General features: G+C 34.9%; 1 protein-coding gene across 4 annotated transcripts in view; it reads right to left on the bottom strand.

Moving 5' to 3' along the window:
* Positions 1-20102, bottom strand: part of LOC150101862 (transducin-like enhancer protein 4) — a 271453-nt gene that overhangs the window by 85038 nt on the left and 166313 nt on the right. For 3 of the 4 annotated variants that reach the window (XM_090400931.1, XM_090400928.1, XM_090400929.1), the window contains one exon: positions 15608-15682. The exons of the other annotated variant lie outside the window; for it this stretch is intronic. In XM_090400931.1, the coding sequence (XP_090257057.1) occupies positions 15608-15682 (75 nt within the window). The remainder of the gene's footprint in view (positions 1-15607; positions 15683-20102) is intronic. 4 annotated transcript variants of the gene reach the window in all.

The raw sequence follows: 20102 nt of genomic DNA, 5'->3' as shown, positions 1-20102 counted from the left end.
TTAAATCTCCAAATAAAAATTCAACATCATTAATTATTTAAAAAATTAAATAAAAAATTGTAAAATATTTTTATTTTTTATTCTTATTTATAATTAAGAAAATAACATTTCTAAATAACACGATTCTTCATGATGTCTAGTTATATCAAGCCATTATGTATAATTGTTCAATAATGTCATAGTGCTATATGCCGAAGAAGTAAATCAAATTCATATGGTGTACAAATCGAGTATTCCAATGATTATTGTGTATTTGCTTTAAATATTTCTTTATTCTGTGAACATAAAGGCGAACTTTAGAATTAACAGTTTCGAATTAGTTCAGTTAATGAAAAGTTGGTAACCCAAACATGAAGGGGAAAAAAACTGAATTGACTCATTTTTATGAAGAAAATTATCCAATCAAAGAAAAGTTTAAGCAAAACTAAACAAATTAAAATGACTCCCTATACAGTCATGCGCAGTAACAGAAAGTTCCAATCAAGAATTACATTATTTAGATATTAACTTATTATTATTATTATTTATTTTTGCAGTATCCTTAGTTATCGACCGATTGCTAAATATTAGTTCAAAAACAAATTTTTAAAACAAATAAACTGTATTATTTTATTGAAAATAATTGTAATATACTATACTGTCATTCATTTTAAACATTTAATCAAATATATATAATTTCATTTAGAAATAAATTATTTTAATTAAATACTCAATAATTGAAAATCTGAAATATATTTTAAATCTTTTAAGTGTAGATTCCTTGCATATTTCTTACTTGATGAGAACGGTAAAAGTAAATGAAAGTGTTTGATCGCAAGATTTTATCGCTGGAAGCTCTAGATGTGGAGTAAACTCTGAAAAACTGGATAATTGTAGCTGAGAGGAGTGAGTACAAAGCACAACACACACACACACACACTGAAGATGAACGTTAAATATAATAACTGTATTTTCCAAAACCACACATTATACGGTGCACAACCCAACTGTTCTTTAAAAAAGTGAATGAAAAAAAAAAATGGCGTTGCCCTTTAATTCCGCAAGTTACCTCACACGCCCATGTATCGCTATAGGTCCTGTGCAACGCCTCGGGAGTATTTTCCGCGTTTAAATTTAAATTTCATTCCTCTAGCAAAGAAAAGCCTGTAGATTACATTTAAAGCGGCGAGAGTTCACAAACGCACAATACAAGCAGGCGGACAGCTCCGGGCGAATGAAAGGCCCTTCTCACTAGAGCAGTAACAATTCTTAAGGAAGACTGAACAAGAAAAATCTCGCAGTAATAAGAGTAGTCTTTGAACTGCAAAATCCCCGCATTTATCTTCATCAGAGCCCGGAGATTAGAGACAACCAATGCCCTTGTGATGGAAGCAAGCACTTATAACCAGCTCCTCTCCCAGTCTTTTAGCTAGCAGAGATTAGCCATTTTTAATGGTCCAGCAAGTGCTGGTGAAACAAATACTCCTCCTCTTACTTCTGTCACGCACCAACGACGCCGTGCTACATCAAAGCCAGAAATGTCGCTAACCGCCCATCCATTCCCTCTCTCTCTCTCTCTCTCTCTCTTTTCTGTACTCTTAGGTCATGTACGGCGCAGTCGTGCCCCCCTCCCCCCATCCTTGGTCTCACCTGTCGAGCGTGAAATAGGACTGCCAAGATCGGTCTTGCTTCAGACTACCATACAATGGCCTAATGGTCCACACATTGTAGTTTCTGTCTTGCTCCCCTAAAGAGGTCGAAGCAACGATATTAGCATCCAGTCAACTGGTTTGTTGTCGAATTGTGAAGACGTGACACGCAACGTAATGATCCGTCTGAATTAATGGGTGGGATTACAGTTTCAACTATGCAAGTAACAGTGCAAACTTGGGGAACTTCGTGTAAGTCTTTGTCTGATGAAAAGTAGGCCAAGACACCTGAAGCATACATCCGCATACATTCGGTTGTTATTGCTTTGGATGAGAATGAAATACTTTCCCCATTACCAATGGCAAATGAATTATACCTAAAAGAGTTTGCTCGTAGCTACTTAAAGTGGCTGCAGATGGCGGTAGACAATCCCAATGGAGTCATCACAAGTGAGCACAAGACCATGAAGACAATAAACAATAAAGCACAGAGCGTTGAAGAGCAGCTAATTCTCAAAATGTACTGTTTGGATTCATTTTTAAATAACCAATATACCTTTTTTATATTGGTGTCTCTAAAAATGTTGAATAAAATTTTCTTTTAAATAATTTAGAATTCTTTTAAATGACTGAAAATATGTATGTATCTTTTTTTTTTTTTTCATATTTTATTTACTTTTACTTTATTCCCATAATGCATCTGCTAAATCTGCATATGACAATATGTAATCATTTGTATTGCTAATAGCAACTTAGCTAATCGGAATCGACATTTTCCATAACATTACAAAACAATTCTACCGACATGCCCATGCATGTCGTACGAGGCAACTAAAATGGGTACCCAGGGAGGGTAATGGAATTTCACTAGAACTTATTTTATATTAAAGATCGTAAGTTTCATTGTTTAAACGTAAATATAGCTTACTGAAAAAAAAAAAAATAAAAGATAACTGTCAAGATACAAACTTATTTTTTCAAAGAATATCATATAAATGAGGCTATTCGGTTTTAAAGCTGAAGATTTTTCCAAAAAGTTAAATATATAAAAAACTAAACTTTGCCAATATTAAAAAAATTGATCATATAATTTTTATTTAAATATTTTAATTTTTTTAAATAATATTTTGTAAAATTATCTTTTTTCAAACATAACTGAAAACACCAATTTAGAATAATATAGTAAATATATAAATTAACACCATGTTCCAACATAAAAATGTGCACAAATTCACATGGAGAGAAGAGGCAAGGAATAAGAAAAGTCTCATTGACTATTTTATTGTTGATAGTGATGTTTTCTCCCTGGTGCAGGACACCAGAGTGTACAGAGGATTTGAAATTGGAAGTGATCACTATTTAGTCTTGAGCAGGATAAAATTGAATTTCATATTCAAAAGAATAACATGTAAGAAAGTTTTAAAGCAAATAAAAGTTGAGCAGCTCTCAGATGTGAACTGTAGACTAAAATACACAAAGATTATTGAAGAAAAAATGAAAGAGTTTGAGAACAGGAATCAAACCTTGGAGATTCAGTGGTAAGCCTTGAAGAAAGCCCTGATCGATTCAGCTAGAGAGGCATGTGGTGAAGTTGTCTGCAAGGATAGAAAAATTAGAACTCCATGGTGGACACAGGAAGTTAAAGAGGCAGTGAAGGAAAAGAAGAAAGCATATCAAAAGTTCCTGGCAAATAAGTCAGCTTGTGCTCTTAGAGAATACAGAGACAAATGTAAGAAAGCTAAACACTGTAAAACTGGCTAAAAAAAGTCATGGGAGGACTTTGGCAAGAACATAGAAAATAAATATCAAGAAGGTGGCAAGATATTCTAGAGGTTGTTGAAGAAGCTCAGAAACGGAGGAAAGAGTGCTGTAAAAGGAATTAGAACTTGAAGTATGGAGTAATTGCTTTGAAAAACTACTAAATGAACCAAGCAGTGATGACAGTACAGTGGTAAAAACCACTGACCAGGCATGCCGTCAGGAATACATATCCATACTTGAAGTAGAAAAAAAAGCCATTAAAAGCCTGAAATGTGGAAAGGCAACAGGAGTAGATGATACTCGACCAGAAATGCTCAAGTATGGAGGTATAAAAGTCGTACAGTGGCTGCACTGCATAGTTCAGAAGGCCTGGACAGAGGGACGAATTCCAGATGATTGGAGTAGAGCTCCCATAGTAGCCATATATAAAAAGGGAAATAAAACTGAATGCGAGAATTACAGAGGCATTTCATTACTGAGTGTTCCTGGTAAGATATATGCAAGTATACTTGAGAAACGGTTGAGAAGGATTGTGGAAGAGAAGCTTGGTGAAGAACAAGCTGGATTCAGGCCAAATAGAGGCTGTCAGGATCAGATTGTCACTTTACGACAGACAGTTGAGAAATCATGGGAATATAACAAAGATCTGTATTTAAGTTTTGTAGATCTGGAAAAGGCATATGACAAGGTGCCAAGAGAGAAGCTATTCAATACGCTACAGTTATTATTTGGTGTTCAATGGGGCATTATATCAAGCAATACGTAGTCTGTTTTAGTTGTAAGTCGGCAGTTAGAATTGAAGGATGTACAGGAAGATGGTTTAATGTTAAATCTGGTGTGAGACAAGGATGTACATTATCCCCTCTGTTATTTATTATCTATATGGATCACATTATGAAGGAAAGTGGTATTAAACATGATATCAAAATTGGAGATGTTAATGTCAGCTCTTTGCTTTATCCGGATGATGTTATACTTCTAAATAAATCCGCTACAAGTCTACAAGATTCTCTGACTAAATTGAATAACTGTTGTAATAGATATGGTATGAAGGTTAGCATTAAAAAAGACAAAAACAATGAAAATAGGCAGAAACATTGAAAATATCAACTGCATTTTGAATGGAGCACGTATAGAACAGGTAAAACCTTTCAGCTACATAGGCACGATTTTTAGTGAAGATGGTAAATTAAATATGGAAATAGACAACAGAATCAACAAAGCTGGTATGATAGGAAGTCAATTGAATAAATTCATATGGAATAAGAGAGAAATTAGTCGGAACACTAAATTAGCTGTATACAAGACAGTGTTCAAACCAGTTTTAACTTATGGATCTGAGAGCTGGGTCAGAAGTAAAACACTTGACCAAAAAGACTAGAGACCGCAGATATGAGAGTCCTGAGAAAGATTAGAGGCGTGAACTGGCAATCAATGGCAATATCACATCAATGGCAATATCATATTAAAAACGAGGATATTAGGAAAGAACTTGACATTGTGCATCCAGGAATGCGTTAGCAGAGCTAATCTCAGGTGGTATGGTCACTTAAACAGAATGGGTGAAATAAGATTAGCAAAACAAGTGTTCTCTGCCAGGTTGGCAGGGAAAAGACCCAGAATCTTTCTCAGGACCAAGATATAGGTGGATTGATACAGTAAAAAGTGCCTTAGAAGACAAAAATATAAGACCTGATAATATTGGAGTCTTGACATTTAACAGACTGATTTGGAGGAAAATTGTAGATAGGAAGTTAGTAATGATGTAAATTTTTCATGTAGTACTATCATAATAATATCCTGTACACCCCCACCTTGAGGGTATATATCAGGAATTTGATGATGATGATAAATCATCATCATCAAATAACATACAAATAAGTAAGCATATTTGTATGTTCCCCATGTGGTAGCCGGGATAAGAATGGCGCCACTGTAGCCCATGCATGTCATAAGAGGCGACTAAAATGGGACGCAGAGTTTCGAGAGTTTCGCTCTCTTATGTTTCGGTTAAGGTGTTTAGAATTACCACTGTGGGCACCTAAGGCCATGAGGCTTTTTTAGCTCTGAATCTTTCGCTCGTGTTTATCCTTTAACTGCTTAATTCCTTTTTCTGATCGTTTTTTCTGTTTGGAAAGATTAAAATTTTGGATCGAAAAGATGATTAAGAAAAATAATAATAATATTGTTTTCAAATGAAATTTGGATTAGTTGTAATATATTTGTGAAGATAAAAAAGGTTCAAGCCACTTTTCAAGGTAGCTATCTTCTGTCAGAAGTTCAGCATGATCAAAAATTGAATAAAGATGGGAACTTTTTGTGTTTTCATTTCGAATAATTGCTTTTTTCTTGACTTCTGTTCATAGTAGAAAGATCACGCTGATCTTAATTTTCTTAATTCAATTTCATGGTAATTAAAACTAAAAGAATGCAATAAAATGTTGAAAGAAGAAATTCTAATGATCTAAAATTTTAGATGCTGTCCATGATTCCCTCCTAAAAACACAAAATAATCAAACCAACCGGAGAACACACAATTTAAGACATACTTTAGCCTCACAGCCTTATTTGTTTCTATCGCAATTTAACCTAACCCAACTCCAACAGTAAACTACAATTTCTGTTACTCTATTGGATTCACCATTTCTACCGATCTAGCTTACCGCTGATGGATCACAAGAAAGATCAAAACCGGCTGAGTGAATCTTTTGATAGTGTACGCCAAATATAAACGCCCCAGAATATGTGCCATGCATTAATTAACGACTAGATACTCATATAAGGAGTTATCGTGTACAAACATCAAATGCAAAATTCTATTTTTTTCAAATTTCTATTTCTAGAAACCAAACCAACGTAAGTCTACAACGTGGTCATTTGACACGAAATACCCTTAATACTTAATATACGAAATAACTTTAAGCAATCACCTCCTCTAATGTAGCGTTTTGTATCATTATTGAAAGAGCTGTACATGAAAGTTATTTCGGAGCAATAGTACTTTAATATTTTAATTCAACAAGAAGAAAACATGTAATAAATAAATAAAAATAAACTCTTCACATAACTCTATTAAAAAGAAAATAAATAGGAACTGATACCAAGCTACGTCGTGTAATATTTATTATAAAATTTCAGAACAAAGTTGTTTTTCTCTTCTTTTATTCCTTCCACTGCTGTCCTCTGAAACAGTCTCCCCTGTTATATGTTCCCCAAGGAACCCAATCCGCAGATCTTCAAAATCTAACGCGAATAAATATTTTTCCCCTTTTATTCATTCTTTTTTTTCATTAACTTTTTATTCATTCACTCTACTAACGCACTATAGATTGACCAACCAACCTATCGTGTATGGGATCAACTTAAATATATATATATATATAAATATAAAGGAATATAAGAGAAACCATTATCATAAAATCAATATTTTTCTTTATTTTTTTTTATATTTATTAACATTATAGGTGCCATGGTTTTTACATGCTAGATTTTTTTTTTTTTTTTGCATTATCAGTTGCGACGTCACTACTTATTTACTAAAGACCTTAAGCAGCAAGAAAACAACCTTTGGTCTCTAGAGTAAGACTGGCCGTTTACCTATGTGCTAAAAGAGTTTTTAATCATTGGTGGCAATGTCTTATTTCTCGCAAAAGATAACATTTCCTTGCGGTTTGCTCTACTTTACTCTAATTTGTATTTATATAAGCATTTTCTGAAAATTTCAGCTCAAAATTTCCACAAAAAAAAAAAAAAAAAAAATATATATATATATATATATATATATATATATATATATACATAAAATAATAATAATATAATAATAATAATTAAAATGCAGAAAAGGAATTCATAAAACATTTAACAATTTGTCTCATAATATAATAAAAACCGTGAACAAGCCCCGCAGTTAGCCCTCCTGCCGCAACTCAAAAACCTTCGTTTCGTGTGTCATAGAAATAGTACTACTGATTAAGAAAGTAAATATTCTTTCTAAATTTACATCCACATAACTCTAAACGCTATCACCGGCTGAAACAATGTATTTCTTTATTCCTGAATTACACTTGCATAGTCCTTATAAGGACTGGCTTAAAGGGGCGAAGCAAAAATGCTTTTCATCTTCCCCGTTATCTGTAGAGGACAGTGTAGGGATAAGGTGTTATTGAGCTATTAAAGCTCTGATCATGGCAGGAGGGTAACAGCAATAGCCGAGCCTCAGTTAGAACTTCATCGACTGCAGCATTGCCATCCATTACCCTCCAAGGATATTGGATTAAATACCTTCTAATCTCTCCTTTTCTACACTTGCATAAAACCGTCAATATATCTTATAAATTAAAATGATATATAAAATATTTAGGTGTATAAAATATTATCTTTTTCTTCTTAAATTATTCAAAAATTATTTAATTAAAATTTTTTTATTAATTATTGTTATAAATATAATTATGTTAGTGAAACAAAAATATATTGTTTATTAAATATTTGGCAATTTTAACACAGCATTTCATTTTTCTTATCTGCCGTAGTATGGTAGTATAGTAACTGCTTCGGTAACTATTATGATTAATTTGAAGTCATTATAAATATATTCCTGTTTTATAATAATGCTTCCTGCAAAAAAGAATTGCGAACGATAGTTATCCAAAACAATATTTTCTGCTCAAAACCATAGTTCTGTAAGGAAGAACAGGGAAAGGGAAAAAAAAATCGAACAAAGTGAATTATTTCAAAATTTATTTCCAAAAATGCAATTACTATATTCCTTATTTAAAAGAGAATCACTTTCGCCATCGAAGTATAACACATTTTAATTATCTTGCTGTTAAAACCTTCAAACATATGGCTAAAGAAACTAAGGATCATAGGACAGTATATTATCTTTATTAATTAGGCGCGTTGTCCGTCAGTCTTCTATTTCGGTCTAAGAATGTTAAAACCATAAGTTAAAGATCAGAATAAAGCTTTCGACATTTGGGCTTTCATTGTGATCATAACAAATACAATACCAATGCCATCTAGTGAATAGTTTATGACTTACAATGGCAGGTACATTTGTTCGTTAACAGTAGTTGTAAATTACGAGGTTTATAGCTTCAACAGTGGTTGATTTTAGAATAAATTATTTTAGTCAAATTCTAAATAAAGAATTTTTGAAGTTAAAACTGGAAAGTGCAGGTGATGACGGATTTTTAAAAAAACGAATTTTAATAAAACTGTTTTGAAATAAATATTAAATGCATATATTTAATCCAAAAATAATACGATATATTACTTTTTTAAGCTGTTCACCCTATTTCATAAGTAATTTATTCTATAGCTAGTGAAAGTTTTAGACGTAATGACAGTATTGTATGCCTCCACGCATATCTCATAATAATAATAATAATAATAATAATAATAATAATAATAATAATAATAATAATAATAATAATATTTTCTATATTTTAACCTGCTTCCAGCGATTAGACATTAATATCGACTTTTTCGTCCATAATTTCTGCGTATTTATTTATCGAAATTCCAACTCTACTCTAGCGCATTTATGAGCACAACACATGAGACTAAAACAATCAGATAAGAGGAGGATATTCAAGATTTCCCAACTTTTGAAGAGCTTTAAAGTTGGGAAGTAATATCCGAAAGCCATGAAAGGTGCTAGCTTGAGCGCCCAGGAGCTTCATCACACGCACACCCCCATAATTAGAACCTTTACGGCAGCAGTAGATTAATTATCTAATTATGCGGTAGTTGATCTCATTAAGTGACCTGTCTCTGCCGCTAGTTTATGTACGGAATAAAACAACGCACAAGCCCCGCCGTTAGCCCTCCCGCCACTACGCAACCTCCGCCTTCGTGTGTGTGTGTGTGTGTATGTGTGTGTGTGTGTGTGTCATTGTCGGAAGTGATCCTGCAACAATTTCGTGTCACCTGTGTCCAACGGGACACGGAGAAGGCGTCGTCGTCTTCTCTGGAGAACAGGACAACACGACCGAGTCTGTCGGGGTCACAACGTGTTCGTCACGCGCTTGGGTGCCTCGGTGGGGAGACGAGCGGACGAAGAGAGAGCTCTAGGTGTCTCCGTGAGTAGTACGGCTCCGTCGGCGGAACCACCAGAGCATTCAGACGAAAAGATCCATAAAAACTGCCTTGTTCATGCGTCATTTTCGCTGAGCCAGAAGGGACAGAGAGAGAAAGAGAGAAGGAGAACGAAAAGGGGGGGGGTATTGAAGACGAACGGGCAGAGAGAGAGATAGTGGAAAGAGAGGAAGAAAGAGCGGGCGAAAAACGCCAAGTTGAAGAAAAGCAAAGAATAAACGCGCCGCTTAGGCAATTCCCCTCCTCAACACCGGTCATGGTGACTTGATTTTTGACAAGTAATGCTTATCATCGAGGGTTCTGAGAAAAGTTATAGAACGGGGATGCACAGGCAACATCCAACCAGCTAAGTTATTTGTTCGCGACTTGGAGCAAGCTGTTTTAATCTTACTTTTTGGAACTAGATGAATTCTTGCCATAATCCCGTATAGCGCGCGCCCAAACGAGACTGTGTGTGTGTGTGTGTGTATGTGTGTGTGTGTGTGTGTGTGTGGTGCGCGCGCCTCTAATGTTTATACGCTAGACGCTTTTGAAATTTTAGAATCCCTTATCACTTTTTCAGCAATTGATTACCTCTTTCGTCTTGGTTCGTTTCTGCTAAGAGAAACCTATATATCTTTTTTTTATTAAAATAAAGTATAACCAGTTTTCATCATTAAAAAAACAACCACTTTTTTCTCCATAATTATTAACCTTTATTTATTATTGTGATCTAACTATATGCAACCGAAGAGCGGGATTTATCGAAAACTACTGATGTTTATGAAGCGTAACTTTCTTTTTTTACCCGAACTTTTTGATGTTGACTGGTGTAATCAAATAAGGATTAGTTCCTGTCTTCAATGGTATGTTTGCTTTATATGAACAATGCTCTTACTGTTTACTGATTTCAATACGCTCTTTCTATCCATTGTTACAGATGTTAAGAATGTTCACGGAGTATTCAACTAGCTATTAAGCACTTTGGGAAAGTGCCAAAAGAACAATTTTAGAATAATTACTTGGGCCTAATAGTGTTCTGAGTAGCATGAAGTTCTTCACTTATATAATGACAGACCAACTAAAACTCAATTGTTTATAAAAGAAATTAGCGTTCACTCAAATAAAAAAAAGTAATATACACAACATTCCGAAAAATACATTTCATATGAAGTTAACACTTCTTGCCATATAAACCCGTGAACCATTGTTTCCGACACCTTTAAAACGCTTTTATATATAAATTATTAAATCTGTTGTATGGGAAATAAGCTGTCATGATATGTGGTTAAAGTCCTTAGTACTCCCAGGGTAATAATATAATAAAGGGCAATGCTGCAGCCAATGAAGTTTTAACTGAGGTTCCGATATTGCCGTTACCCAGCCATGACTAGAGCTTTTTAGCTCAATAACACCCCATCCACACAGATTTTCTTCATTCAGATGACGTGATAAAGAGTCAAGGACTCAGTCCATCGCCCAGTTCTTTTTTAAGAACTAAGCTGTCATGTTGGCTGAATCAATCTACCGTGAGATGTGGTGATTGATTCATTCAATCCAATACCATTGGAGGGTAATGGATGGCAATGCTGTAGTCAATGAAGTTCTAACTGAGGCTCGGCTATTGCAGTTACCCTCCTGCCATGATCAGAGCTTTAATTGCTCAATAACACCTTATATTACACTGTTCTCTACAGGTAACGGGGAATATGAAAAGCATTCTTGGTTGAGTCTTCGCCCTCAACTCAATCGTGGTTGAGGGCGAAGCACTCAACCACGATTGAGTGCTTCGCCCCTTTAAGCCAGCCCTTATAAGGACAAAAACTGTGGCTTAAAAAAAAAGTCCTTTTTAGGACTTCCAGGGTAACAAATGGCAATGCTGTAGCCAATGAAGTTTTAACTGAGGCTCGGCTATTGCCGTTACCCAGCCATGACTAGAGCGTTTAGCTCATTAACACCCCATCCACACGGATTTTCTTCATTCAGATGACAGGATAAAGAGTCAAGGACTCAGTCCATCGCCCAGTTCTTTTAAGGACAAAAACTGTGAGATGCGGTGATCCAATACCCTTGGAGGGTAATGGACGGCAATGCTGTACCAATGAAGTTTAACTGAGGCTCGGCTGTTGCTGTTACTCCCTGGGGCGCAGAGATTCGAGAGTTTGAGTTCACTCGCTTAAGGTTTTTGCCTTAAGGGAGCAATTTGAGTCTCCTGGGAAAGTGTTCTCCGGTGAGGGGTTTGTCGGTGCATGCTTTCCTTCGGAATATGAGCGGTTCTGCTTGGTGGTGGTGGTGGGTGGAAGGACATCACTGAGTGGAGCCAACGCTGAGATGGACGGTCTTTCGTCCACGATTGAGTGGCCAAGGGATCGTCCGAATTTTTAGAGACGGCTTTACCTTAACAGATGGCAATGCTGTAGCCATTGAAGTTCTAACTGAGGCTCGGCCATTGCTGTTACCCTCCGGCCATAATCAGAGCTTTAACAGCTCAATAACACCTTACCCTACACTGTCCTCTACAGACAACGGGGATTATGAAAAGCATTCTTGCTTCGCCCCTTTAAGCCAGTCCTTATAAGGATAAGGATTGTAATAATCAGAGATGCGGTGATTAATACCCTTGGAGGGTAATGGATGGCAATGCTGTAGCCAATGAAGTTCTAACTGAAGCTCGGCCATTGCTGTTACCCTCCTGCCATGATCAGAGCTTTAATAGCTCAATAACACCTTACTCCTACACTGTCCTCTACAGATAACGGGGAAGATAAAAAGCATTTTTGCTTCGCCCCTTTAAGCCAGTCCTTATAAGGACAAAAATGTTGAGGAAGACTAAGCGAATTTACCTTAGCTTTGAATCCTTTTTAGGACTTCCAGGGTAACGGATGCCAATGAAGTTTTAACTGAGGCTCGGCTATTGCCGTTACCCAGCCATGACTAAAGCTTTTAACTCAATAACACCCTATCCACACAGATTTTCTTCATTCAGATGACGGGATAAAGAGTCAAGGACTCAGTCAATCTCCCAGTTCTTTTAAAAACTTAAGAACAAAAATGTTGGGAATCGACCGTGAGATGCAGTGATTAATACCCTTGGAGGGTAATGGATGGCAATACTGTAGCAAATGAAGTTCTGAGGCTCGGCTATTGCTGTTACCCTCCTGCCATGACCAGAGCTTTAGTAGCTCAATAACACCTTATCCCTACACTATCCACTGTCCTCTACAGATAACGGGGAAGATGAAAAGCATTCTTGCTTTGCCCCTTTAAGCTAGTCCTTAAAGGACAAAAATGTTGTATAAATAAGTGAATTATACTAAGTAAGGAGACTCTTTCTTGTTCGCTAACTGTGCTTTATCATTTCAGATTATATGATTTTTGTATTCATATCAATAGAACAATACATAGTAGTTCACCTTTTGGCCAACAGATATCTCTGGGATTTTCTCCCGATAATTACATTCATTAAACTGTGATTATGAGATTATCGTGAAGAATTAAATTTTTCGTGAAAAAGGGTTTTCATATTAAACATCTGTTCGCAATGGTGTTAAATTTGACATTTTTTTCTTAGACCTTTTTCTCTCTCTCTCAATACCAAAAAAAAAACAGCCATCTTTGCTGTGTTGTAATATCCGGTAAAGCGCTAGAATGAATGCAGAGAGTACGGACTGGTTACGGTTAGGAGAGGAAAAGTGGGGAGGAAGAAAATTTTCTTTAAGCAGCACACAAAATACAGATAACTTCGTGGAAAACAGAGAAGAATCCATTGGAGATAAAGCTCCCTGTAAGAGAAATCCAAACAATAAACTGTGGTTAGAGACATGTATCTGCTTGCCGACGTGGGTATAATAAAAGTTCGAAACACAAAGAGCAAACGGAAAAGGATATAAAATGATTCAAGCAGCATTCGTCTCCTGCTGGTAATTCAAAATGACGGATACGCGATGGTAATCCAAGGATCCGTTCCGATATTAAGAAAAATTAATACCATTCAGATACAACTGAATATAGGATAGGGAATAAATTTATTGAAGACGTTAGGATCTGAAATGTATTATCATAAGGATATTGAAAACAAAAACAGTGGTTTATTTCTTACTTACAGAGCAATTGATTTTCAGAATACAAATCAACTTATATTATTTCATTATTTCAGGCAGTTGAAATTATCAGTTAAAATATTTGAATTCGAAGCTGTTATTATCTCTGGCTTTTACTGAACAAAGGATTTTTATTATAACTGAATTAAACGAAGAAAAAAAATCACATTTCGCAATCTAAGGTGCCTTATCCTTATAAGGACTGGCTTAAAGGGGTGAAGCAAGAATGCTTTTCATCTTTCCCGTTATCTGTAGAGGACAGCGTAGGGATAAGGTGTTATTGAGCTATTAAAGCTCTGATCATGGCAGGAGGGTAACAGCAATAGCCGAGTCTCAGTTATGACTACAGCATTGCCATCCATTACCCTCAAAGGGTTTTCAATCTAAGGTGCACGTATATCTTAAAGTTCTTAAAAGAACTGGGCGATGTACTGAGTCCTTGACTCTTTATCCCATCATCTGAATGAAGACAATCTGTGTGGATGAAGAGTGCTATTGAGCTAAAGGGCTCTAGTCATGGCAATAGCCCAGCCTCAGTTAAAACTTCATTGGCTACAGCATTGCCATTTGTTATCCTGGAAGTCCTAAAAAGAACTTTTCGCTTATCTCGAAACGAAACCCTAATCTAATCTAAGGGCCTTATAGTCCTTATAAGGACTGGCTTAAAGGGCCGAAGCAAGAATGCTTTCATCTTCCCCGTTACCTGTAGAGAACAGTGTAATATATATATAAGGTGTTATTGAGCAATTAAAGCTCTGATCATGGCAGGAGGGTAACTGCAATAGCCGAGCCTCAGTTAGAACTTCATTGGCTACAGCATTGCCATCCATTACCCTCCAAGGGTATTGGATTGAATAAATCAGTCACCGTATCTCACGGTCGATTGATTCATCAAAATTCAATGCTCTATTCTCTAATCTAAGAGCACCTTTCTATCCTATTTAATATAATAAGCAAATAAGGGATTATTTATGGTATATTTAAAAATACAAGGAATTTTCCACAAATATTTTTAATATATTTTTACTTGTATATTTTCTTACTTTAGTTTTTTTTTTCCTTTCTTTTTTTATATAAATTTAAGATTGCTAAAATAAGTATAGTTGACTTCCGAGTGCCTAACAACTAAAATACTGATACAATGGAAATCAGGAAAAAACACGCATTGATTCTAAACTGTGGAGGCAGTTTATCCTTTTTTGAATGAACTGCTCAAATGGTTAGCGTATCCGTTCTGGGAGATATGTATCATCGCTGAGACCATTGTTCAGCTTATTGGAGGCCTGAAGTGACTCGAAAAAGTTATATGTTTGGTTTCTATCCGGATTATTCAATAAATAAATAAACATATAAAATTATTAAAAGAAGAAAAAAATTCTTAACCCACACACACAGTACTAATGTACAGTAATAAACCTATAGTAACTTATAGTACTAATGTACAGTAATAAACCTATAGTAACTTATAGTACTAATGTACAGTAATAAACCTATAGTAACTTATAGTACTAATATAAACTTTGTTGTTGGCAGGACATAAAAGAATACTGTTTTGAAAACCGGTAGATAAAAGTTCAGAAACTATTTTGTTATGTTAAATAATTAAATGGGATCACTGGAAAACAGTTATATTTATATAAAACCATTTAGCACGAGTGGAAAAGTCCATTCATCAATATAGAGCATGTATTTAAAACCGGGCTTTCAATAGACCATGACATCAATGCTTATACACCATATAAAACCTCAGATACTGTGGGTTGTGCTCCAGGGCTGAAAGAGCGAGGTAAAGGGGAACTGGAAGGTGGGAAGAATGTGGTGAGGGAACAAGAGTGAGTACTTGTCACTCAAGTCGTTTAGAGATAAGTCCCATTAAATTTTATCCACCCTCGGAACAAAAAACGAAGGCAAAAAAACTATGAAAGACCAAAAAGACTTCCGCTTGTCAACAGTGAATCCCGGAAGCTATCCGTCACTAGCGCACAGGTCATATTCGCCAGAGGCTCGTGCTATGAGAGTAACACAAGGATGGCAACTTACCCCAATAATGGCGTTCAGCTCCGTCATTGTAACCTGCTTGGCCCTCTCGACTGCTGCCGCAACTTGTTGTTGATGCTGAAAGGAGTAAAGCAGGTGAGGACAGTGCACGTCTCTGTTTTGTTAGGGACTTAAATGTTTCCCCATTTACGCTAATGAATTATTATTATTATTATTATTATTATTGAGCAAGCGTGTTCCTTTGGCTACAATCCTGCCCTAAATATAAATTTGGAAGATACTAGCATTAAGTTATAATTATGTTTGGACAACACTTACCTGAATCAGTATTTTGCACACCATGTAATTTCCTTTTAACAATAACCAAAGTTTAATAATATAAAATATTTAATAAAAAATTAATAGATTTAAAACCATTCGGTTATAAATCTTTATATATTATATAGTGTATATAAAATCTACTTAATATTGTTATTCTTAAAAATAGCATTTCATAAGGTCAGACATACAAATAATATTTTTTATTAAAAACACAATATTTGCATTTCAGTGAAATATTTTAATAAATGTACAAAATTATTGAAAAATAATAATGAAATATATTAGCAACCTTTATTAGAGTTTTAAATAATATGTGCTTTTTTTATTTTTATTTAGAAAAAATAAAGAAATATTCTTTATATTATAACACCCTTAAAAGAAACAAAATGAAATTTATGACATAGTATGTAAAAACAGTGAAGCTGATGATTTCAATTGAATGAATATTTTAAACAGAAGTCATGAGAGGTTTTCGAACAAATGCAGAAATACTATATTACACGAAGTTTACACCACAAAATATGATAACGTAATTAGTTGTTAAAAAACTGGTAATTGTGTTTATTAATTAAGAACTTTTAATTTTGGGAACTTCCATTTAATAAAAAAAAACGATTATTCCTGCTCGTTTCGTATTAAAGGCATAGGTAGAAAAGAAGGAGAGCCTCCATAGATCAGGCGGTATAAACATTGCCTTTTGGTTGGAGAGACCTCCGTTCCAGTGTATAAAGCAAAAAATCATTATCAGGGGGGTTTGAAGATGAAGGTAAGTTAGCTAGATGACATGAGGTCAGATCAAATAAATACGGGAAATAATAATCTACATTCTTCATGCGTTCTCACCACCTCATAATATTATAGAGTACCTTCTAGTCCGTGCTTTTAGGGCAGTCAGAAGACCAACAGGTGTTCCTCAGTTGGCAAGATATTGGTTTGAGCCGTGTAAGACCCAAAAATACTTATGAACTTTTCATCTAAGTTTTCGGATTTTTACTCATACAGATCAGACCAGCATGACTGTGATCACATGCATTTAACAAACGTGGATAAGCAATGGGAAATCAATTGGAGAACAAAAAAGAAAAGAAAAGATTATATCACTTTTTTTTCTTGCTTCCACTCCTAGCGATCAGCAATATTGACACTACGGTAAGGAACAAGAGAGTCAATATACAAGGTCATCTGGATCAAGAAGATTATATCCCATGCTTTTGAAATTATTTTTCCTTTTACTGTTTCTAGTAAGGGAAGCCTCCAGCAAGCTTCCCTAACTATTGAACTTAGTGATACAAATCATCCTGTTTTTAGGTCTCTTTCCATATTGTTCAGGTTCAGACGCACCTCAGTGTTATTTTCCCTTTTTTTTATGCGAATCCCATAAAAGACTGTTAGCCTACAATATATTTGTATTAGCACCGTTAGTGAGTGGCTAAATGGGTAGCTAATCCGAAAGACCTTCTAGAGACCAACATAGAACTTTTTCCGAGCCATTTCAGACCTCAAAGATTGTAATAAATTTCGTGTCAAGAAATGAAATATATTGAAGAGTGTATACGCGAGCGGTTGTATCACATCGATTCATTCACATGTGTCCAAATATGTAAAGGAAACTGGATAAACAAATACATAAAGATATGATAAACTTAACTCTGTATCCGGATTAAATAAAAATTTATTTCAATGATATCTGATCGAAATATACTGCAATAAAAATAACAGCAGTCATTTAAAATGCTGTTTTGAAACTTACTTATCCTCTTATTTTCTGGGTTAAGATACATTTAAATTGTAACTTAAATTTTAAAGTAAAACTTTTAAAGTATAGAAAATTTCCAAAAGACGTGTTTATGTTCAAAATATAGAAACTCTTTTTCTCTTTTTTTTTGCTTTTGACTCTCACTCAATAAAACAGTTTTTTTTTAATAAGAAGAGGACATGCGAGTTGGAGAAATCTTTCTTAAAAAACTGGTGTTTGGAATCGGGAAGTTTTGGTAAAAAATATTCACCGACTTCTAAAACCACATCGTCAATACCGACTTTTTTGTGTGTGTGTGTGTGTACAACCGCCAGTGTCACATCTCTTGGGTAGCGAAGTTATCAACAGTTTGATATTTTGGACACGAGTCACTGCGTTCGTTGGCATATACGTCTCGTATCGCCAATAAAACACGAAACAAACAAACAAACAACAAAAAAAAAACATGCACATCATCTAAAATCCGTAGTCTACCTATGGCGATAACTGGAACAAATCAGGGAAACATTTCAATAAAAATATGCGTTCAGAGAAGGGCGACAGGGAGCACATTAGTAGCTCTGCGATAAAAATTCGCTCATGTGAGACTCTGATCACGCGCCTTTGCCTATCCCTAAACATATTCCTCCCCGCAACCCACAGATGTCTCCCTGAACTGAACGTCGACGAGAGAGAGAGAGAGAGAGAGGACAACCCTCCCAAAATGTTGTTCCCAAAAAAGTGTGGAGATATGAAATAGAATCTCCGTTGTAGTACGTGCCCCAACTAGCAAGCCGTTTCTATGACAAGTGTGGTCTGGTGAATTCCCAAAGTATGTAGAAGCAGAGACAGGGTCTCTGTCCTTCTGAGCTAAATAAAATAAAGATTACCGAAGTCATTTCAGTATGCGGGTGGCAGCTGGCGGTTTGACAGGTGTCATCTCTGGCAAAGCGTAAGAAGATGAGAGGAGAGGTATGTGTGTGTGTGTGTGCGTGTATGTGTATGTGTGTGTGTGTGTGTTTTAGGGAGGGGGACACAAGTGTTTTATTTAATGTAGCCAGACGGGCATTCGAGTAAGCACACAAATAACCCATTAGAAAAACAGTAAGGCCCACCACACATAGAATCACTATACATCGTATTCGGTAGGAAAGAAAAAAAAAAAAGAAGAAAAATTAAGTTGTTTGCAGTGGAAGCGAGCGGAAGGCTCACAACGACGAAATTGTAAGATGTATGTGTGAGAAAGAATCTCCGTGCTGGGATAGAGTAAGCCTAATTGCTTCTACTATTAATCAGTAAAGTTAGACCGAGTCCTAACGTACTTTTAATGAATGGTTTGGCAGAATTTGGCAATGATCACTTGGCAACTGTGTTTTTATCAGTGCGCATGCCCCAAACAGTGCGAAGAACTTGATGAGTTTAATGGATTCATTTTGTAAATTAAGAATGGGTTTAGTTGCCTGTGAGAAGTTTCTCCTGTCTGTTTTCGAATGATGTAAGGGATTGCTAACATCCTTCATATGAAAGAATGGTTACTGGGTAATGTAAATGTCCTTTTGACATATTGCTTTACTATCCCAAACGTAAAACTAACCAATCAAAATAAACTAATGAAAAGTTTGTTACAGATTGAGTTTATTCAACTTATGAAACACTTTTAATAACATTTTACTTTATCAAAAATAAAATTACTAACTATAACTAAATAATTTTTGTAAAATAAAAATAAATTATTCAGATGTTTTACAATTTTTTAAAAAAGAGTTCTAAAAATTGGAAAAAAAGTTAGCACACTAATATATTTTCATAATAACTAAATTATATTTAAAATAGGTAAAATTGTTGGTAGAGGTTTATGAATTAACCAATAGATATAAAATTCAATTTTGTTGGAAGAATTTTGTTAGGAGTGGTATGAGTATGAGGTTTGCGAATGTAAAAGATAAAATATATTAATATAAAAGTTGACTGGAACTGAATTCGTTAAAGAAATATAATCACAGTTTTCAGACCGCCAGAAATTAAACCCATAATCTCAAAGATTAATTTCTAATGTATGATTATTTGTATTTGTAGAATGATGACCAAAGAGAAGAACAAGAAGAAAAAATCAAACTTAATCCAAGTAACTCCATTCAAAACCAGTATACAAATTTTCAATATGGATAATAATAGAAGCTGTGATTTTGTTATATTGGCTTTCACATTTCATTATAGAAAATTTCTAAACATAATGCTTCTGTTATTTTCATTTAAATTGATTGTTTTTTTTTATAATTATAATATTCTTTACGCAAAAATGCATTAAATATGATTCCACTATTCTACCACTGACAATAACTGCAACAGGATATTAGTTTTAATGTTCAAAACTCTCGGGTAAGCCGTAGGGGATAACATTTCTACTGGAAACCTAGGTTAGTCGAAATATCACAGGATCATGTTTTCCCTTTTGTTTTTAAAACGAATTGTCTGTTTAGC

Source organism: Typopeltis vanoorti, chromosome 11 (assembly GCF_054136105.1).
Source record: "Typopeltis vanoorti isolate ZY-2024b chromosome 11, IOZ_Tvanoo_1.0, whole genome shotgun sequence".
NCBI lineage: Eukaryota > Metazoa > Arthropoda > Arachnida > Uropygi > Thelyphonidae > Typopeltis > Typopeltis vanoorti.
Note: the sequence above shows the minus strand (reverse complement) of the source record. Positions and strands in the feature narration are given on the sequence as shown.